Raw genomic sequence first — 24,363 nt, forward strand, 5'->3', positions numbered from 1 at the left:
TTTGGTAACCGCAGCCTTAGAGGAGCACTTGGGGAAGTTATAGAGGTGGAGAGGAGAAAAGGTTTACGGGGTGATGGCGGTCAGATAAAACAGCTCCACACTCGCTTCAAGGAAAGGTTAATGTCTCTCTCTCAATTTCTCCATCTCTCCCTCCCTCGCTTTCCCAGCTGAGGTCTGTGTGACTTACAGCAGGTCCAGACTGCATTAGATTAAATCATAAATTACCCACCCACCCCCATATCTGCATCCCCCCCCCCCCCCCCCCGCCCCTCTCCCTATCTCACTCTTCCCTCTACCGTCCTCTCCCTATCTCAATCTCGCGCTCCCTTTATTCTCCTATATTCCATTCCCCATGTATTTCTCCTGCTCCCCCACTATTATTTCTCCCCAGCTCTAATCATGATTCTTTTCTTTTTTCAGCCTCCCTTCATTTCTGTTGCTTTCCCTGCACTCTACGATATAAATGCCTTCCTGTTAAGAGACAGTAGGTTTGGACAGCAGGCCATATGGGTGAAAGCTTGTGTTGTTATGTGTTGTTGGGTCTTCACTGGGGGTGTTGCAGTCTATGTGGGGTCCTGTATAGGCCTTAATGCTGATATCTTACTGCAGGGGATGTCCTGTTTTCTCAGTTTGCTATAAAACTCCTGGGGTGAAGAGTTATCATGTAGGTTATACAGCTGTACAGAATGTGGTGCACAGGAAAACTATCCATCTTTAGACAGTTATAGCCTTTTAGTCTGTTTTAAGCCATTCCAAAGCCACATGAGTTGTGTAAGGGAATGTACTGCTCTAATGTAAGGGTTATCATTTCCTACTAACTAACTAGTAGTAACAGAGCATTAATACCAAGGCCAAGGAACACACCATTAGCTCACTGCAGTCGGATGGGGTTACAGATTACAGTCAAAACAAAGACTAGCACATCCACTGTGTAGTGAACAGAAATGTTTAATCGGTTCAAGAAATGCTTTGAAATTACTGTCAAGAATAAATGAGTTAAGTCACTGAATAAATCTCTCTTAAAATAAAGGAAAATAATTTACTTTGAAGAAAGTAATTTACACAGCTGCATCTAAATAGTCAAATCAGGACCAATCCGGATCGGTTATTGAACACAGGTAAAACACTCACTTTGAAGTGTTTTTTTCACCCACTTTAAGATGGGTTATCAATGAATCGTAGATCCACCTGAGGGGAATTCTCTTTCAATGGCTGTGCTTGGTGCCGGGATGACAAGACAATTCTGTGCAACCAGAACCAGACTTTCACAATTTAAAATGAATCCCTGCTAGTGGATTACGTTTGAACAGATTCTCTATTTTAAAAACGTTGCACCATCATTTACATTTCTGATTTCCCTGAAAAAGAAACCCGTAATATTCTCATTTTCTTCCTGACCGCATTTAGTTCGATTTTGACTACTGGCTGTTTTCATGAGTTCATATAAATATTTGTATTTTGAAGGAGAATACAAAAAAAAAGACACGAAAATGTTCCGGAGACACGATCATTTTCCGGAAACAAATTCAAAACCCTACACATTGTGTACTATTATGGACTTGTACATCTAACTCTGTTTAGTTTAGTAGGGCCGGATATCAAGAGACATTGAGAAGCTTTATTTAGTATATTTTTCCCTCTCTTTTCATTTGGCACTCATCATTTATAGCAAATATGGTTTCCTTCTTCAGGTTTCTTTATGTCCCATGTATATGGTTTAGGTAAATGCGGCTCTGCCCCCTAGTGCACACACTAATGTTCTGTCCATGTACGATGACAGACACCTATGTGAACGTGTGCACACATCGTCAGTTATTGTTTATAGACTTACAGTCACAGAGGCATGTTCCAGGCTTAACAGAGCGTTGGTGGGATAAGTAAGAGCCCAGGCAAAAAAAGAAAAACAACATTCCCTCCATTCAACCCCCACACACCTTGCTCCAGTGCTCCGCTGGAGGAAAAAAGAGGAATAAAATAGAGTGACCCCGCCACTAGCAGCTCTCTTTTTTCCCCCACTGTTCTCCTTTTCCTCCCCCTTGCCGCGTGAAATCAAATTTCCATGTGGCTCCCGTATCTGTTGCACAGCGAGGTGATTTATCAGGGATGCAAAGAGCATGCAGAAACAATCTTTATTACATCCATTTCCTGCTTGTCAGCCGGGATCATGTTGGCTGTTCATTAAAGGCGCGGCGCAGGTGAGGAGAATGCATCCCGATGCCTTGATAGATTGTCTGCTCCCCTGTGGTGACAGCAGCTGGATGGATTGAACAGCGGGGGGCAAGGAGGGAGGAAAAAAAGCGCTGACTCCGTCGCTCCCCCTGTCAGACACACTTTTACATCGCCGGCCAGTGTCATTTCTACCAAACAGCCACACATGCATAAGCACACTCCTGACACTCTTTGGACTTGAGCCAGGATCCAGCTTTAATGCACGGATGCATACAAAGCATGAGTGTGATGTAAATATACACAAGTTTCTCCTACCTCCTGATTAAAACCCTATAGGAATATAATACACAGCATTACCTGCATTTAGCGATTCAAACAAAAGAGAACTTATTCATATAAATATAAACTTTAATAACCAGGAATTACACCCTTACAGGTCCTTTTGTGTTGTTTCCTTTTCACTTTGTTTAGCTACCTGTCTTTGTTGCTCGGTGGTGAAGGATAATCATGATAATCATGCTCTTAGTTTGTGCTACCTCAACAGCAGCCGGCTGTGTTCAGTGGAGTGGAGTGTGTGTGTGTGTGTGTGTGTGTGTGTGTGTGTGTGTGTGTGTGTGTGTGTGTGTGTGTGTGTGTGTGTGTGTGTGTGTGTGTGTGACACCTTTTTCCGTGCGCAGAGAGATTCTCAAAATGATGGTTTGTTGTGTTTATATAATGGAAAAATACAGTGTGGGCTCAGAAACCAGTAACAGTTATATGATTGTTTCTACATAAGTTAACACATATTACGTTCATATGTGTATAATATAGAAGTTTTCTTCAGTATTAATTATTTAAATGAAAGAGCTGTTCTTTTTATCTAACATTTGGATAGTTTTTTTAGATGACAAATAAGATCATTCATTTAGATAATACATTGTTAATTTAGATAATACATGTTTTTTATTAATGTAATAGTTATCATTTAGAATAAAGAATAAAACGTTTGGTGTAAAATGTCAGAATAAAAAAAAAAAAGAAGCCATTCAAGAAATATCTTTCAATATCAAAGATATTTAGTTTAATATCATTTAAATGATAGGAAAACATGACATTTCTATATGTAAGCGGCTGAAAATAAAAGGATTTTCACTTTCCTGTCGTGTGCTATATGGATTTTAAATGGTCTTCAAAGGCTGAAATCCGAAAGTTCCCTCTAAAGTGTAATCAATATTGTTGTATATAATATACGCTGACAAAGAAAACTACGTAAAAAACAGTACAGTCTTAAAAAGTATTAATTATGTTATCCAAATTGACTTCCATCCATGGTATCTGTAGGACGCATTCAATAGTATGACAGTAGAGTAAATGCTTTCCATGTTCTACGGACACAGCTCATTAAGTCAATCAGCCGAGGCCGTAGAATATCAAAATACAGCTCTGCCTCTTACAGCAGCTACGTAAGCCTTCATAATCAGCCATAAAATGTTTTATCACACCTCCTACATCAACAGATAAACACATGCAGCATGACAACATACAGTAAATACGGCTCTGAGTCTATATTAGGCTCACATTATTCCCTCAGTGGACTGGTTTTCAAGGTACGACTATAAAATCCCACTATCTTCATCTCATTCTAATTCCCTGTACATAAATAGAGAAGTGCTACAATGTGTACATCTGCTACAGAGGGCACTAAATAGAGGATTGGCTGAAAAGGATGTTTACATGTGTACAGTATGTCGTCATTTGATGCTCTGAAAAGAAGACAGCATTTGCACTCAGTGTGACATAAAACTACTACGTGAATGCAATCTGTACTCAAAAAGCTTAATGAGGGATCTTTGACACTGCTCCATTTTCTTTGTGTATATTCCCCCTCTTATCTTTTTCTCTCCATCCATCCATGATTCTACCTCCCAACCCCATCTTATTTTTAGCCTGTGTCTCCGTGTACCAATGACATGTAATGACAATGGCGTAAGCACCAATCGATATTGGAGTGCTTTTGGGATGCTCAGGCAGCAGGGACAGAGGCCTGTGTTGAAAGCAGGGTGACAGGGACACTGTGGGGCTGTGGTGGGGTAAGGTAGAGCAAGGTGGATGCCATTTCACTGATGAATATATCTAACCCACTCCTGGCTAATGAGTGCTGTTTTTTGTGATGTACATTATGTGACAGTTGTCATTTATTTCTCATATGAACGGGTCTAAGGCCTCATTTCTTAAAACATGCGTAAAACAAGATCTAAATGTGTGCGTAAAGAATAACTTGGAGACAGAAGTAGCAGCTGAGATACAAATAAAAGATAATGTAGATATATTTTTTTGTCATCTTACTTTTCTTAATGAGTTGTTTGGTCAATAAAACATTGAAAAAACGATGAAAAAAGCCCATAACACTATCATAGAGCCAAAGGAGATGACATCGAAAGTCCTTTTTTGTCTGACCAATGCAGAAAGATGTTCAGCTTACTAAGAAGTAAGACCAAGGAAAGCAACTGAGAATCAAGAACATTTAAATAAAATGCATTACAATAATAAATCCATTATCATACTAGTTTCTGTCCATTGCTACCTTATTCATATTTAAAATAAAAGTATATGTTCTCTTACATAATTAAGGATCATAGCTCATCACTCACTTTTTGTACAAGGTCAACAGTTGTTTTTTGTGTCTGCACAAACAAACTGTCATTACACATGTGTACTACTAGGGATTTGTTGGTACCCATGGTCAGAAACAGTTATGAAATGGGCACGTGTGTTTGGAGAGCATAGATTGTTTCATTTGCCCGAGTTAGTGAGTCGTTCTATAATCTAAATGTGTTGCAATTCATTACTCAGATCATTAAAACAACACATTGATATCTGTTCCAGAGTTGTCGTATCAACTCATTTTCTCGATTCTTTAGACATAACTAGAATGCACCACTAATTCCCAAAGTGAATGTGCCTCCACCCTGTAATTCGGACACACTTCATAATGTAACAGGTTATTCCTTGGCCTATGCTGCACCTTTTCACCTCATGAAAATCGGCCAGTAGTTTTTCCTGTAATCCTGCTGACAGAGAGAATCCAAAACAAAAACATATGCGGCAGTAAAAAGCGTACACACGTTTTTTGCACAACATTTTGTAGGTTGTCAAATGAGGCTTCAGATTTGATTGAGCTTTGTCTTGAAGGGTCATGCTGATGTCCATGAAGAGCAGAAATAAAATGAATGGGGCAACAGTGATGGTTTGAAAAAGGAGAGGCAGTAGAAAAAACAAAGACAAGCACACAAATTGAAGGTGGCATGGTGAATGTGATTCAACACCAAACCCAGATGCCAATTACATTACCTCTAAAACAGAGGGATTGGATTGAAGGGTGGAGATATAGAAGGAGAAAGAGGAGGAGGTGAAGTGGGGGGGCTTTCACTCAAAGAAAAATAATTTATTTCATTGTGATATTAAAATCAATAGCATCGATTGAAAGGTGGCTAAAGGTGAGCGTGCACATGATCCTTCAGCTGTGAGAGGCAGAGAGCGAGGGAGGAAGGGAGAGGGAAGGGAAAAAAAGAAGAAGGGTGGCCAGAGGAAAGAGTCACCTCCTAGTTAACAAAGAGGGAACAGGAAGAAGCAAACACAAGAAGAGAGAAAGAAAGAGATGGAGAGAGAAGGAGTGAGGGAGCTCTTGCCCGGTGGAATCAATACAGAGAGGTGGAGCGGAGTACAATAGCCTCAGAGGAGAGAGGAGATTCAGTGGTGCAAGTCTAATACTCTCACACACACACACACACATGCAAACACACACACACTCGCCCCCTCTCTGAATCCTTTTTACTCTTGCTTTCGCCTGACATTTCCCGCTATATCCTTCCTCTATTTAATTTCATTCTCTTTCTCTTTCGCTCGCTTGCTCATTTTGTTTCCAAGCTGCACCCCTCGCCACACACACACACACACACACACACACACACACACACACACACACACACACACACACACACACACACACACACACACACACACACACACACACACACACACACACACACACACACACACACACACACACACACACACACACACACACACACACACACACACACACACACTGAGTAGCTGTCTGTATGCAGAGGGATGCACGGCAAAGCAGTCCACCATAATAGCAGCATCTTTCATCAGTCATGTCAGAATGAACACACATGTATGGAGTGTAGAAAAACACACCCCCACACAAATATGCCATTTCTTAGTATAATGACACTTTTATAAGACATTTTCCGAGTCCACTTCCACACACTTACTGCAGAGTCAGAGGCACTTGGATGCGGAAGGAGTGTCACATGAACACTTTAGCGCACACATACAAAACAGCACGCTCCAACTCTACTCCAGCTCTATCAGCACTTGAGACTAGTGAGGCTTCAATTAGTTCTTGATGAATGAGCCCATAAGATGCCGCTCTCTCATTTCCCTTGTTGCCAGATATCCCAGCAATCAGAGAGAAATGAATTCTCATTGTGGCGTGACTGAGACGAAGATGACGGTGGTGGTGGAGGAGCTGGAGCACCAACATAAATCACTCACCCTCTCCACCGAGGACCAGAGTTCAGCTTAATCACACCAAACTTGACGAGACTTTGTACATTTAAATAATTTTTGGGTAGTGCTCGTCTTAGCTTGAAAACTGGGTTATTCAATTACCTAAGAAACTTGTATTTACTCAAAATGTTAGTTGTCTTAAAGAGGCCCTATTATGCTTTTTGGGGTTTCCCTTTCATGTAGTGCAGCGGTTTTCAAAGTGTGAGGCGCGCCTCCCCGGGGGGCGCCAAAGAGCTTCAGGGGAGGCGCAGCGGGAGAAACAAATAACGAGAAACAGTGAAATCTAGCTAGTTAACTTCAGCTAACTTTATGCGAGCGGCAACATGGATCGATTGTTAGTCAAGTTACCTAAAGTGAGAGAGGAGAGAGGAGACAGCGTCTGGCAGAAAACTGAGGAAGTATGACCACGATTATTTGAAGCTAGGATTTTCATGGACTGGTCCTGGCAGGGGCGGACTGGCCATCTGTGTGAGAATCACAGAACGGCCGGTGGTCAGCGGGCCGTTGGCGGCTGGCTCGGTTCGCTGAAGGCTGGCACCGCCCTCTATTTTAATTGTAATAATACTTACTTTGATCAAAAGCAAGAACCGGTCAAGGCTGCAGCCAGAGGATGATCTGCGTTTATTCCTGTCTACATTGCATCCCCGCATCATCCGCCTGTGTGCATCAAAGACGCAGACTCATTGTTCCCACTGGGTGAGTGTAATAAGGAGGCAAAGTTGACGTTCAGTGTGTTGCCAGGAGCATATAAGGATTTATCCACAATGTTGAAAATGTTAAAACAAATTCAAACGATAAAGATAAATTTTAAAGATAAAAAGGTTTTAAAAAGTTGTTGTTTAATGTTTTAAGGAGGTGACGCTACTCAGCCAATCAAATCGGTGCAGTCATTGAGTCAGCACGATAGATTCAAACACACAAACAGAGACGAGACAAGAAGAGAGAAACAGTCGGAGTCATTTCAAATGGCGTGCTCAAAAAAGAGAAAGGTAGACCGGGAAAACAGAGCATTTAATGAAATGTTCTCTTACTGGACATCTTTGAAATGCAATTGAATAGCCCTGCATTATAGCAACAACAACAATAACAATAATAGCAATAATAATTGGGAGGGGGGGCGCGGCTGTTCTTATGTTCTCAGAGGGGACTTTGAAAACCCCTGATGTAGTGTGTTATATTGATTTCTGTGCATGTAAATAGTCTGCGAGAGCAAAAATCTCAAATGTTCGTCCAGAGGGGGTTTCCCTCCCACACACTGCCTGAAACGCCTCCATTGAACTCCTTTGTTTACTTCTGTAACATAGTGACATCACTATGTAACACTTGCTCTTATTTTGGGTAGCGCTCCAACACACTGTACATGATAGACTAAGAGGCAGGACATCTCTAACGGTTGACGAATCACAACAGAGCCGGCCAGCTAACCAATCAGAGCAGACTGGGCTCTGGTTTCAGACAGAGGGTGAAAAGAGGTGCTGCAGCACAGGCAGTATGATAAAAATAAAGACCTTGTTGAACAATAAAGCATGAAGACATGTCACAGTAGAGACACACAATACAAATATGAACCTGAAAATTATTATAATAGGGCCCCTTTAATGTATTAAGCAGAAAATGTTATTGTTAATATTGAGAGGTACATACTCAAAAAGAACACAAGCTAGATGATTTCTGTTACAAACTAATATTTCTTTGCTTGTAAAGTCCAAAATATTTCACAATATTCTTAATTTGTGTACCTATTTAAAAGATCATATTAGTGTGTATTGCATTGAAGGTAAGACTCACCATCATCTATGATGCTGACCACCACTCCAGCTCCGGTGATGTTGTTGCTCCAAACTGGCATCACATTCAGGTCCAACCCACTGCTGTACTGGCCCTGTGCAAACTAACCCACAAACACAGCATTATTATTAGAGCTTGAACATGACGACAGCATTGAGATTGTTAAACATAACCCTGAATGCATCGCTGACTAGTAGTAGGTGTAAAAGCCAGTGGTGTCACCACCACAGTTACCAGAGCATTTCTTTGGACATTCTTTCAGGTGTTTTATTTTGCAACTGTTTTAACAGTTATTTTTAAATGGAGGTTGTATTTATGCATATCAGGTACAATTGTGGTACTTCTTCTAGCATGATATTGCCTGCAGATGGACCCACATCCTCCTCCTCACCTTCTTTATTTGTTCTACTTTCACCTTTAGTGACTAGACCGCTCGACCCGCTGGAGACGCTAGTACATATGCCGGGCCTGTAAGTGGCGCTGTACTTCCCCCACAAAATATACAAAAGCAGCGAAGAAGACCCCCCGAGCATGGTTGCCATGGTTGCCTGGTTGCCCTTCTGTTTATTCTCCGCGGTGGATTTAGCAACATGTAGTTCATGTAGTTCTCCATGTCCACTTGTTGCTGATGGTTGTGGTAGAGGAGCTGTAGATGTTGCACTAACATCTGTAGCATGGTCAGTAGCAGTAGCTACTGACCATGCTACAGCAGTGAGCAGCAGAGGTGGGGAGAGGCGGGGCTATGGCTTCATCGTTATCAGGAAATGATCGTATAGGACGTACACACTGAGCCGTTTGCCCCCCCAGAGCGTTTCGTCCGCAGATCTACCCACCTTGGGACACGTTATCGTTTGAGGGCTCCGTTTCCGCGGTTCTGTTACGGCCTCGTGTGAACGAACCGTCCGTACGATAGAGAACTGTAGCGGATACAACCCGTTTCGTCTCCATGTAGACGTGGCCTAAGTGGCACACTGTTTTGTATGAAGGAGGTATGAATGAGGTGTGAATAGGTGAAAGATGACTTGTAAGTGTAAGAGCCTTTTGAGGGCTCTTAAAGACTTGATAAAGCGCTATGTAAATACAGTCCTTTTACCATTGAGTGTGTGGCAATGCTTACATGTCCTTTGTTACATATCTGACCTGTCCTGCATACCTCCTGACCCTTGATCAGACCCTTCCTCCTACATATGAGATATTAACCCTTCCCAAATCTCATCTCCACATTACGCTGTTATGTAGTGTTGCAATTAAAAACAGTATGGGTCCTAAGGAGCCCAGAGAGTTCATGAGGAAGTCAGACAGAACTTTCATCCCTGCAGCTCAAACTACAAACACACCCACTCTCAAACAAACACATGAACAAATCGACATACATGTGCAGAACAAAAACAGCAGCATGGTGATGCTAGAGAGTCATGGTTGCAACTCCCATGAGCTTGAGTGGCCCCATAAACATCTATTCGCTTAAATACACTAACACTTATACATACACATATACATATAATAACACACTGTTCCTATACAACTTTACATGATACAGATGCACACACATATTATACACAATAGATGCACACTCAGGGAGTGAACAAACTGTCTTACCAAAAATGTCAGCAGCTGTCCACACACATGCACGAACACACACACACACACGACCAATTTGATATTCAAAGTGAGTGTTCCAAGAGGCTTCAACTCTGTTGTTGTTATCATGATGAAGAGAGAGAGGAGAGGAAGAGAGTGCACAATGGGGAAAAAACGGCTCAGTAAGGGGTAGTGCGTGTGTGTGTGTGTGTGTGTGTGTGTGTGTGTGTGTGTGTGTGTGTGTGTGTGTGTGTGTGTGTGTGTGTGTGTGTGTGTCCGTGAGTATGTCTGTGCATGTGTTCAGGGGGTTTGCACCTAGGGAATGATGCTTTGTAGTGTGAGAATAAAGCAGATGAATAGAAGCAGCTAGCATGCTAACGTCCACCAGAGCACGAGGACCGGCCCTTGGGAGGGAGCGGACACACACACACGGACATTCACACGGACACACACAGGTGCAATAAAACTGAAACACTCCTTTTTTTTTTACTTGGTTATAAGCCAACATTGAGGCATCTTGAACGCTGACTCACTTCACACTCACTGTCATGAAGTGAAAGTCAACAACACAGGCATCACACTTACACACACATAATCGTGCACAGAATAATTATCATTCTCTGAAGCAGTGGAACACAAGCAATCCTATCTCTCCAGCAAATATACTCATTGACACACACACACACACACACACACACACACACACACACACACACACACACACACACACACACACACACACACACACACACACACACACACACACACACACACACACACACACACACACACACACACACACACACACACACACACACACACACACACACACACACACACACACACACACACACACACACACACACACACACACACACACACACACACACACACACACACACACACACACAGAGTTGTAAAAAAGTGAATGCACAAAACACACACATGCAACAACAAAACTATCTCTCTGCCTTTATTTTGGCTGCCCCTCAGTTATACATGTAGCATACAACACACTTTTTACTCTCCCTCACACACATGTACATCATCTGCAGCAAGCACGTCCAGGATGCTGTATGGATTTCAGCAGCTTTGAACAAGCTCCTCTGGAGGAGCTGGTCTCAGACTATAAGCAACGATACAATGGAGTCCACTTGCCTCGTGTGTGTGTGTTTGTATGTGTGTGTGTGTGTGTGTGTGTGTGTGTATGATTGTGTGTGTACGGCTCACTCATGATATACACACCAGCTTCTAGCTAACATACACACACATACAAGCCTGGTCCTGGCAGGCTACCAACCCTGAGCAGATTACTGACCCTCAATCAATATCCACGTCCACCAGAGGCTGATTAAACACAACAGAAGGAGAGCAGGGGAGGAGGGCAAGAGAGGGTAGGGGGGGCTCAATTTCAGAAATGGTTTACATTTTTCTTGATTATTGAGGAAATGACGATGAATATGTTCATGCAATTCGCTATATGGTTAGCGTTAGCTTTAAAAATGTACTTCTCCATTAACAATCTTGTCAATTAAGATTACAATTTTAGACCATATGCGACGAATCGTACTCAGGTAGAGAAGCTGTGTCAGATTTTCTGCCTCGTTTCATAGCCCTCCTCCCTCCCTCCCTCCATAGATGTCTCTGCCACTCTCCGCCTCCATCCTGACTCTCACCCCACCATCTTGCCCCGAGAGCTGAGGTGTCAATCAATTTGTTGCCGTGGTGAATTTGTAGCCCCGCCTCTCTCCCTCCTGCCTCTGTCAGATTACACCCTTGCACGCCAGTCAAGAACATCCTGCGTGTGATTGGCTGAGCCCAGGAGCCTGCTATGTGAGTGTTTGTGTTGGGATACTTGGCAGTACCCTATAAATCTGTTCAGGTGTAATACAATTATGCATGTCGACTATAATCTTGCACTGTTGGAAGTTCACACAAATGTTATGGGAACTGGGAAACAGTAATATGTAAAAGAAACATGAAAATACAAATGTATTTGTAGGAAGAAGAAAAAAAGAAATTCGATGAGCTGTCTGATTGCTCCTTGAAATAAGACTGGCAGCAGATAGATTAATACTTTAAAGAAACATTTTTCGGAAACATATGTTTCTCTATGAAGAACTCTGAGCAAGGTATGTATTGAACAGGACATTCTAATTTAAAGTGGACCTATTATGCTATATTGGAAAAATATATTGGAGGGCCATACCTATACAAAACATGTCTGTGAAGTGTTTTGCTTAAAATACCAAACAGATCACCTCGCTCTTGATGCGCCGGTGAAGATGGCCGCATCGTCTTTGTGCTCCTCTCCAACTTTGCCCATTTTCGTATTTTGTACATATTTCTTTTACTTTTGCCGTTTTACTTTTAACATGGTTCGCAACATGCTAGCCGACCGCACCTACTCTGCCATACAATATAGCAGAGAGGAACTTTTCCAATTGCGAAACTTCGTGGACAATATTAACCCTCCGACAGACAATGGAGATTCACCATGGCTACCTGTTGCTGTTCTACCTGAGAGACGCAAGAAGAAGACAAAGCGAGGATGCCGGGCCGGGTTGCTGGTCAGACTGAGAAAACGTGAGAATCGGCCCCCTCTTCCGAGTATTCTTCTGGCTAATGTTCAATCCATTGAAAATAAGCTAGATGAACTCAGAAGCCGGATTGCTTTTCAACGGGACATTAAGAACTGTAACGTGTTAATTCTCACTGAGACTTGGCTCAACCCCGCTATCCCGGACTCCGCTATTGTCCCTGACGGATTCTCTATTTTTCGTCAGGACCGGACTGCAAACTCGGGGAAAAGTAAGGGAGGCGGTGTGTGTGTAATGACTAACAACAACTGGTGCTCAGATGTGAAGATTATTTCATCGGACTGTTCCGCACAGCTAGAGCACCTCATGATCTCATGTCGGGCCTTCCATCTGCCGAGGGAATTCACATCTGTTGTGATAACAGCAGTGTATATCCCGCCGCAGCCACTCGCCGACAACAACACGGCACTCGATCAGCTGTTTGGGTTTATTGATAAAACCGAGACTTCACGGCCAGATGCGGCGTTCGTTGTGGCCGGAGATTTCAACACCGCCAACATGAAGAAGGTTTTGCCAAAATATTACCAACACATCAACTTCCCGACGCGCGGGGGAAACATACTGGACCATGTTTATTCCCCTTTCCGGAATGGATATAAGGCTCTCCCTCGCCCTCCCTTCGGCAAATCAGACCATATCTCACTACTGTTGTTGCCTGCGTACAAGCAGAAACTTAAAAGGGACAGACCGATAACAAGGACAGTACAACGATGGAGCGAGGAGTCAGATTCAGCACTGCAGGATTGCTTTGCATCCACGGATTGGAGTGTGTTTGAGGACAATAACATCAACACACACATGGACACTGTCATCTGCTACATTGGGAAATGCATCGATGACGTGGTACCGAAGGTTTCTGTACGGACATTCCCAAATCAAAAGCCCTGGGTAAACGGTGAGGTGCGCGGCAAACTGAAAGCGCGCACTCTCGCGCACACAGCGGGAGATTTGGAGGAGTACAGGAAGTCTAGGTATGATCTCCGGAGAGCAATAAAAAATGCAAAGAGACAGTACAAAGAGAAGGTGGAATCTGACTTCAAAGGCTGTAACACTAGGAATATGTGGGCGGGACTAAGGACAATGACTGACTACAAAGGAGCAGCGGGGGGTGCTGCGGGAGTGTCTGCGTGCGCATCTCTCCCAGATGAGCTAAACAGTTTTTTTGCACGCTTTGAGAGCAGCCAGGCTGTGGAGGTACAGAGGGACCAGGAGCTACACTGCCCTTTTGTTTTAAATAGGGCAGATGTGTGTAAATCCTTTAAAAGGGTTAACCCACACAAGGCTCCTGGACCTGATGGCATCCCTGGCCGTGTTCTCAGGGTGTGTGCAGTTCAGCTGGCAGAGGTGTTCACAGACATCTTCAACAGGTCCCTGCTGCAGTCTGTAGTCCCCACATGTCTTAAACACTCCACCATCATTCCTGTCCCCAAAAAGACAATCATCACCTGCCCCAACGACTACCGCCCAGTAGCACTCACCTCCATCATAATGAAGTGCTTTGAGCGGTTAGTCAAATTATTCATCACCTCCTCCCTCCCTGAATCTCTGGACCCCCTGCAGTTTGCCTACAGAGCAAACAGGTCCACAGACGACGCCATAGCCCTCACCCTCCACACTGCCCTCTCACACCTGGACCCGAAGAACAGGAACACATATGTGAGAATGCTGTTCATTGACTACAGTTCAGCATTCAACACCATTGTGCCCTCCAAGCTGGCCATCAAGCTCAGAGACCTCGGGCTCAACAGCGCCCTCTGCGACTGGATCCTGAACTTCCTGACGGGCAGACCCCAGGCAGTGCGGGTGGGAAATATCACATCCTCCACCCTGATTCTTAACACCGGAGCCCCTCAAGGCTGCGTGCTCAGCCCTCTCCTCTACTCCCTGTTCACCCACGACTGCGTGGCCACACACAGCTCCAACACCATCGTGAAGTTTGCTGATGACACGACCGTCATCGGCCAGATCACAGACGATGACGAGACGGCATACAGAGAGGAGGTCGAAAACCTGACATCTTGGTGCCAGGAGAACAACCTCCATCTCAACATCAGCAAAACAAAGGAGCTGATTGTGGACTACAGGAAGCAGCAGGGAGAGGGACACGCCCCCATCGCCATCAATGGGACTACGGTGGAGAGAGTCAAAAGCTTCAGGTTCCTTGGGGTCCACATCACTGAGGACCTGACATGGTCTCTTCACACCACCACCATCACCAAGAAAGCTCGACAGCGGCTCTTCTTCCTCCGCAGGTTGAGGAGGTTCAAAATGGATTCCAGGATACTCTGCAACTTCTACAGGTGCACGATAGAGAGTATCCTCACTGGCAGCATGACGGCCTGGTACGGCAGCTGCACCGACCTCGATCGTAAGGCTTTACAGAGGGTGGTGAAAACTGCACAGCACATCACCAGGACGGAGCTGCCATCCATGGAGGACCTTTACTCCCAGCGGCTCAGGAAGAAATCACTACGGATTATCAAAGACCCCCATCACCCCAGCCACAAACTGTTCTTTCTGTTGCCGTCTGGCAGACGTTACCGCAGCATCCGGGCAAGGACAAGAAGATTCGGAGACAGTTTCTTCCCGCGGGCAGTGAGACTGTTAAAAAATTGAACTGTTGAAACAACTTCAAACATTCAACTGCTACTCAGTAGTATGTATCTAATACCTAATATATATATATATCATTCCAATAACTTGTATATAGACTCATACTGCACTATTCCACATCATAACTTTATTTCATTTTTATAACTATTATTATTTTTGTATTGCTCTTGCTCTTATTGTTATTATGTTATGTTATTATGTTGCATTGTTGGAGAAGCCTGTGACATAAGATTTTCAACTGCATAATTACTCTGTAGCTATGTCAGATTGACAATAAAGAACCTTGAACCTTGAACCTTGAACCGTTGTAGCCATGCCTCATACTGCTCATACCCCTCTTTTGCAGCCCTGTTGGAGAAACGCGGATTTTGGGTCCTTAGCTTGATAAAAAAAAAAAGAGGAGGCGGAGCTAATGCCTGATCAGAATTCTACCGGAGATAAAGTTAAATTCTGCTGTGATAAAACGCCATCCTGTTCTAAACCACATCAAGGATTATTTCTGAAACAGTATGGAGGTTTATTGCAGGTTTATCACAAGGTGAGTTCCTTTTTTTATTTCCTGCTTTAAACACATGTGCTTTACAGTACAGGTTAGCTCTGAGTGTTAGCGAGGCTTGCTAATGTAAACAAAAACGAGATTACGTCCAAAACACGTCAGGCATTGTTTCAGATGGCAACTTTCTGTGGGGCCGCCGCCGATATTACGTCATATCGGCAGGAAATCTGTATCCGCTCGTTGTACCCCCGTTTTTAAAAGATTTGGGTACGGAGGAAAAGAGAAAGGGTTTTATTTTCTGACGCTGCGTGAGTTCCCTGACACACCGGGGACACATATTTATGTATAAAAGACATCATCTTTTGCATCCAGCTCTATTGGACAAACAATCTAATAGCTGATTTTTATCTTAAAGGTTGGCATTTTTTGTTATTTCCTGACAATCTGGTCAACATATGCACCAACATGGACACATTTGCATTAAGTACGTATCAGTCGGGGGAAATTATCGGTCTAGTTAAAAATAATTGCCTTTTGTGAATAAAAATAAATAAATTAAATATACATTTTTCCAACAAGGAACAGTTCTACTTATTCATTTGCTGAATTTGTAGTGATTTTGTCAATTTAATCTTCAGGATAGGCCTCCTTTTAAAATCCACAAAATAAGTATTCATATTATAATTCAGAGACAGTTCTGAGAAAGATATCACTCCAAATAATGGTTTACTGCACAGAAAAGATCAATAATAACAGAGGCAGTGGGACATCTGCACAGGTAAACAACTTCGACTGAATTTTAAAGAATAGGATGTAATCTTTAAAGGTCCCATGACATGCTTTTCCGGTTATTACCCGTCCCCTTGTGTGTTATGTAGCTTTTTATGCATGTAAACGGTCTGCAAAGTCACAAACCCTCAAAGTACACCCTGTAGCGAGTAAAACTCTAACACGGCTCCACGAATTTCCGCACACACACACACACACTCACAGCCTGGCTATGAGTGTGTGTGTGTGTGTGCAGGCTGAGTTACGCGGTGTCTCGCTGTCTTGCAGACCCCACGCAGCAACCAGGAAACGACACCAGTAATCCAGCTCACACTGTCCGCTCCTCGAGCCTCAAAGGGCGGAGCAGCGAGCCCCGCAACGTCCCGCCAACACGGCACCCAGACCCCCCTCATCTGTTTGTCATTACTGGTGTCATTTTCTGGTTGCTAACGCCATTGTAACACATAAACACTGATGTCCAGCTGGTGGCAGGTGCTCCAACAAGCCTTTTAGGACAGAGAGTGAATACACATACTATACAGAGATGCTGTATGAGAAAACCAATGTGATTTTGGAACATTGAACAATGTAAATCTATTCTAGTAGACCTCAACAATGGAATTATGATCAGTAGAAATGGCCATGTCAAGGGACCTTTAAAATCTTTTATAGAAGAATTGCAGTCATTATTGAATGAGGGTAGAACATTTTTAAATGAATTCACTAGGCACCTTTGGTTCATTGTTGCCATTCTTTTTTAGAATGGGAGGCATTTAAGCTATAACACACTTTGTTTGCCTCCTTGATTGTGTGTTATGGGGCAAATACTCAGACTGAAGTTATTGTAGTAATTCTTACATTTTCATATAAAAACATACTGGTGTTGTACTGCTGTTGTTCTGCACCAACACATATTGTCCAAACCATGTGAACAAAACAGTTTTGAAGGGATGATGTTGTATGTTGCAGCACAGTTTGTGTGTCAGTGTTGCTCCGAGCCTCATCAATCCCTGACATCTGTCTCAGTTCAACATGGACAACCCTTTCACCTCGTCTCCCTCTTCCTCCCCCTCTCTTTTCTCTCCCTACTTCCCTCTCTCTTCTGTCTCTCTCTCCAGTCACACATGAAAGCCTGCCTGACTCCGGCCTGTCAAAGGAACATCCTTCACCATGAAGAAGAGATGAGAGAGGAGAAAGCTTCCTGATCAGAACACACAAAGAAACACACCCACCAGTTCCCACTGCATGGGCCAGAGCGGGTCATTGAAGGTGAGGGACTGGTCACTCTTTTTCTTCTCCTCCGGCTGCCTGTCAGTTGCTCTCCTCTGGGAACCTGTAAGCACACAGACCCATCATGTGTGGAGTTTTTTTTTCTTGTTTTGAACTCTGACTTCAGGAAGTCCCTGGTCTCCAACCAATGGTGAAAGGCCTCCCAGATTCCCCTTCTCTCCAGTGAGGTGGAATACTGCCGGCAGATTAGCATATCATTAGCATACCATTAGCATCTCATTGCTGCGGCACAGCTTGGCTCGCTGTCTGTCGATGTGCTATCGGCTCATCAAGGCCTGCACCTCTCCGTACACTTCATGCACTCACTGCCACACACTCTTTCTCTCTCTCTCTTTCTTGCTTTATTCACATTTTCAGCACTGCACAGTACCCCATCTCACTGCCATCCACACTTTTCTCTTTCTCAAATGATGGATATGAATCAGTTTGTTTCATAACACACCGTATGTATTGCAGAATTAATTAAGATCACACTAGTTGGGAAACCTTGTTTCTGAAATGACTGGAATAAAACAAAGCACACACATGAGCATGAATATATTTCAAGCATTAGTATGAATATTGGGGGTAATTAGTGTTAATATAGAGGGTTATGGTACAGTACATGTATTGATCCTAAATTAAATAAATTGCTTATGAGATTCTCTGTGGTTTAGTACTCCTTCTGTAAGTTATTATGGACACAGTAGCCTACACTTTTAGTTATAGGTCTTTTTTTGGGTGCAACATAAATTATAAAGTCACAATCTATAACTTGTGCAAAGACAGCTTTCAGGATGGTCATTGCAAATCATTATTATTATTTAGATGATTTTTTGGGAGCATAATGGTTTCAATTTAGGGACAGTGACGCAAATCAAATAGAGGTGAAGTAGAAAAGAAATCTAAAATTTGCCAACAGTGAATAATCAAACTTGGTAATCAAACACGCTCATCTATTAGCGATGGTGTCAACTAAGTAAGTGCTGACAGTCACATCTTTTGCAGGTCAAAAATGAAACCGACTAGGAAACATACCAGAACCTAACATGTAAAATCACTTTTTTTTCTTATCCGAAAGGGAACCAGAACACAGTAACCAAGACCAATCAGAACTAAGTATAATTACATCCAATACAACAGTGGGTTACCCAAAAAGACTAACAGAGAGAGAACATCAGCCGTGTCAACAGTATGATTAGGCATGGTCAAAAATAAAGACAAGATTAGGCTATTGACCTATAAAAAAAGTGATAGAAACCAATGTAAAAGTGAATTTGTTATAGAGCGAAACTTAAGTTTGAGATGTTCCAGTATGTTGGTATCAAGGTAAATCAGGGTATATGTCATCCATACCAGCTAAAATACTCTTTACTGTACTGTGTTTATAGTCCATCACAAACTGCTAACGTTGCAACACTGCACTACACTACGGCAGCCTACAGTAAGAACACATTTAGGTATCACTAATAAATGTTAAATTCCATGATTGACCTAATGGCAGTAATACTAAAATGTTGATTCTGTAACAACACTGTACAATTGTGAGTGGACCAAGTGTCTCTTTTGTTCCAACAACTCATCTCCTCATCTTCTTAATAGTTCTGTCTGTTATGTCCATGATTCATATTGGATCAATATAAGGTGAAAATAAGTATTGGATTTTAATAGATATATATATCCAGGAGTAAAAAAGAAGGATCTGTACTGCTGCGAACTGAGAATGAACCTTTAAAAAAAAAAGAAATGTGAATCAAATCACAAAAAACATTTAATAGCATAATTATTACTGATTATACCGAGTACACTCATATCGGTAAGGATCCACACGTGTATTAGATATATTCAAACACAGACCTAAAACACTACCAAACCCAGTACGATTCGGAAGAGCCTAATAAAGCGACTAATAAATACAATAATATTCAAAAATAAGCTCCTTTCTATTTTGCTGAGATTGAGATGAGAAGATCCATACCAGTGTCAAGCTATGGAGCTAAAGCCATGGTCACATTAGCTTAGCTTAGAAGAATAGCATAAAGACAGCAAAACAGAGGAAACATTAAGCAAGGCTTGGTCCAAAGGTAAACATGAACCTGACATTACCACCACCTCTAAATTAAACCACCAAACATGCTAACCAAGAAGAACAAATGTGGTAATTGATGTGTTAATAATATAATGAAGCATTCCTGTTTATTTGCTGAAATTAGATCAGCATTTCATGTTTACATTTGTGTGTTTTCTTCCTGTTGTAACAAAAATAAACATACCAAACTACAATTCCTGTACCATTACACACACAGTCCTAATACTAGTCTTACTAATTATAAACTGTTATTTAATAGAGCGTAGAGTACCAACATTAGGATTTTCCACACTGCCAAGAAACTGTCTTTGGCTTGAAAATGGTAATGTTTGAGAAAACTGGCACACAATATTGAACATTGGCAGCTTCAGTCTTTCTAGTAGGAAACATCAGACTTCAAAAGTTCAAAAAGGTCAAAACGTATGAGTACACTCTCTCTTTCTCTGTCCTGTATGTGAATATACATACATCCACTACATCTTTGTCTTTTTACATTTCTCTCTATAACTCGTCTGTATATCATCTATCAGAGGAGAGGCTGAGCGACACAGTGAGGATGGGAACTTCAGCAGAACGTGAGCCAGTTCTTTTTCTTGTAATAACACACACATACACGATTCACACAATAGGGCTCAACATGCATGATGTTAATATTAAACGGACATTAAAAAGCTGCAGTTGTTATACTGGTTAAATCGGAGGGGTTCATCGTCTTTAAAGGTCAAAATGACTTCACAAAGATATCTAGAAAAACATATGTGACACAACACACATAAAGAAAGCCAAAGCTACCTACATACATGGATGAACCAATATGTTTTGCATATAGAACTGTATGTTTACACACATTGGTCTTTGTGTGACTGTAGATACAAGATGCTTTCTGACAGAATTCTAACAGCAAATTTGATTTGAAAGCCACTTCAGATTTCAAGGATGTAGACTTTAGAAAGGATGAACATCTCACCATCAAAAAATACTTAGTGCCATTTTAGTTTTAAAAAATGTAACATTCATTTGTGTCAGCTTATTAAAAGGGAACAGCCATGAGTTGACAGTATTTTAATTTTTTTTTGGCAAAATGTTGTTCAACGGCTCTCCTGTTTTAAATGTGTACTATTGACAGTAATTATACTGACACCTTGTTACAGGACTCACATTATCTAAAGACCAGTGACTTGTCAGTTATACTAAAATGCCTCCTTATATCTAAGTAAGCAAGTGTACAATCATGTATAAGATACTGTATATCTAAGAGTGCATCTAGCTAAAGTATATAACTGGCTGTTTCTTTAAGGTTTTTTAATTTCATAGTTCAGAATTGTTTATTAACTTGTTAGTTTATTGTTTTTTGTTTAGATTGTTCCATGCCTGTGGTTAATGTCATTAGGAAATTGAGCTTGCAAATAAATAGGAGTCAAAATAAAAAAAATATTCTTTAAACTACATTACCACCAAAACTTATATTTTAAAAGGGTGTGTTCAGCATCTACAAGTCACACATGAACACAATCCAATTAAACTACATGTATCAGGGATGTTTTTTAAATAGCTTTGATAAGAACATAGTCAACAGCTTTAGTTCCTTTTAGAAAGGGCAGATTAGTAAAGGTCTCTGTCCACAGAAGTACATTGCTTAGCTTCCTGATGATACTCCTGTCTATTTCTCTAAACCAGGGGCATGCTGACTACTGCAGGTAATATAGTGACTATGGATAAGTTGCTCAGTCACAACCCCTCTCCAAACAATACAAACAATTCCTTCAATTTACTGGAGGTCAGCAAAAACAAAACTTTTAGCTATGACAAAACGTCAGTGGAAAGAAGTGTGTTACTCAGAACTTACTGTAAGGGGTTCTGAGGTCCAGTCCTCTCACAGGGACCCGCTTGTCTCTGTAATGACTGTGCTGCCTCTGCACCCACTGAACCTGGAATCACAACAACAAGATATGCATTACTCTGAGGAAAATGTGAATTCACATATGTTGACTTGATTGAATTGAGATGCTTTCAAATCCCTTTCAACTATCTCCTTAAAATAATGAACCCATACAAAATGTATCATCTCCCAGATTACTGTCAGAATTTGAAATACATGGTTGAATTGAAACCAAACTACTTGGTTACATTTAGTAGATTAAGATGACGGTTTAGTTTAAAATAATATATATGGTACTTAAGTTACATAGACAAGTTAAGGATGTTATGTTGTGCACATTTTTTCATTTCATACAGGACACAAACAGTGTCCTCCATTTTAAATATTTCCAAAACAAACAAAGTTTGTACTCAAACATAATTAACTGTGCAGTTTTGTTACATGGAAACTACATTTTGAGCAAGACAAGCTTTCACTAGCCAATTAACTATTTGCTAGCGCTCCAAGACCTCTAAGCGGTTGACCAATCACAACAGAGCCGGCCAGCTAACCATCAGAGCAGACTGGACTCTGGTTTCAGACAGAGGGTGAAAAGAGGTCAGTGTTTCCCCTACCATTGTCTTGGAGGGGCGCTGCGCCCCGCCAACGGAGCCCCGCACCCCCCCTGAAATTCAAGGTGTTTGAATTTTTTTTATTTTATATATATATATATATATATATATATATATATATATAGCACCAAATTGCAACTAATCTATATCTACTGTCACTTTTCACATTGTACATGTGCTCTTTTATTAAATAAACCAAACACTCTCATTTTAAGTTGTGAGTTTAGTGTTTATGAGCCTAAGAAACACTGATGCATTAATCAATAACAATAATCCACAGCTCCTCTCTCTGCTCCAGAGGATTTAAAAAAAAAATATCCCAATATACACCCCCACCCCACGCTCAGGCAGCACCCCCCCAAAACAGTAAACCTAGGGGAAACACTGGAGGTGCTGCAGCACAGACAGTATGAGAAAAAGAAAGAGTTTTGTGAACATTAAAGCATGGAAACATGTCACAGTAGAGACACTAAATCCTATTTGAACCAGAACATGAGCAGAGTAGGGCCCCTTTAGTGTCCACTCTTTTCAAATGATGCTCATGTACTGCAAGTCTAACAATCTAAAACCATTTCTGAAGTCTTATTTTAGCCTTGTCTGGGTTTTTGTCTAAGGATGAAACCAAAACAGTGAGAAACACTAAAAAAACAGGCTAAATATTTGTGTTCTTTTCTGTTTTCCTCTACTTTAAAAGAGAGGGAAAATCCATAGCACAGGGAGAGTTGGGTACCTTCATGGAGGAGAGTAAAAGGTTTCCTCTTCATTAGTTCAAAGAGGACTCGCTCGCTCTCCCCTTTGCAGTCCCATTGTCCTGGGTTAAAAGCAACGAAAACACCCCCCCACCTGCACCTCTGTCCTCCACAGCACACACACAATATCTTTCATAGGCCGCTGCCTGCAGCTTTGATCTGATAAGAGGCTGGTCCTTGAGAAGGTGGGCGCACTAAATCAAACAACAGATCACAGACACACACGCGCAGACACACACAAACACACACATATCAGTGTCAGGCCACTATTGTCCTCTTACACTTAAATCAGAGTGGAAGAGGTTGAAAATAAATACTATTGAGAGGCGGCTGCGGTCTTTTATGTCCTAAAAGCCTGCTTGCTTTATTCCCCCTTCATGTTCTTCAATTAGACTCAATTAACAAGAGCTGGTCTAAACTACCCAAGGAAGACGGGTGCAGGGTGGAAGGGGGGGTTGTTAAAGCTAATAACGTTCCATGTGTGATATTAAACACTGAATACCTCGGACAGGAAGTGGATGTGATACGTGTACGATTCCACATTAGGCTGATCAGATTCATTTAAGATAAAATGGCCTCGGTGTAAAATGTTGTTTAGTTTACACGTTTCATGTGATGCCTTATTAACAAGAGGATACTTTTGACTAGATAACATGGCATTTGTGAACTAATTTAATTTGCTTTAATTTAAATACTACTTTTCAAAAGTTTGGAATCGCCAGCAAGGGCTGCGGACAGCCAAAAGAAAAATGTCTTTCCAAAATATTAAGAGCCTTATGCACCATTGTGTTTCAATAACAATGGGGCCACTTAAGCCTTTCTACGAATACAAACTAATTCAAATATGGAAGTGTATTCAGGGGAATAAAGGACTGCAGATTGCTCTTCTGTCCTTCAATATTTTGGGGACATTATATAAATGGAAGTTTCAATGATATAAATATTATTTTTTTGGTAGCCTAAGCTATTTAAAATCTCAATAAAATGAATGCAGCAAAAATTGAACAAACTTACCATTCATGAACAACGAAATTATCTTATGTTATTTATCTCCCTTACAATTACCTGTTTACATATGAAGAAACATTTGTAAAAAAAAAATACATTTACAAAAATGTATTCAATATACTGAAGGTGCAACAGCTTTGTATTAATGTATGTCTTCCATGTGTC

At 41.6% G+C, this 24,363-nt stretch overlaps 1 protein-coding gene across 1 annotated transcript in view; it reads right to left on the minus strand.

The window, feature by feature from the left end:
- Window positions 1-24,363, minus strand: part of LOC117480740 (furin-like protease kpc-1) — a 188,891-nt gene that overhangs the window by 136,457 nt on the left and 28,071 nt on the right. Inside the window, exons 4-6 of the mRNA XM_034128181.1 lie at window positions 21,798-21,879; window positions 17,826-17,926; window positions 8,536-8,638 (exon numbers count right to left, since the gene is read on the minus strand). Coding sequence (XP_033984072.1) covers window positions 8,536-8,638; window positions 17,826-17,926; window positions 21,798-21,879 — 286 coding nt within the window. The remainder of the gene's footprint in view (window positions 1-8,535; window positions 8,639-17,825; window positions 17,927-21,797; window positions 21,880-24,363) is intronic.

Source organism: Trematomus bernacchii, unplaced genomic scaffold, assembly GCF_902827165.1.
Source record: "Trematomus bernacchii unplaced genomic scaffold, fTreBer1.1, whole genome shotgun sequence".
In the NCBI taxonomy this organism is placed as follows: domain Eukaryota; kingdom Metazoa; phylum Chordata; class Actinopteri; order Perciformes; family Nototheniidae; genus Trematomus; species Trematomus bernacchii.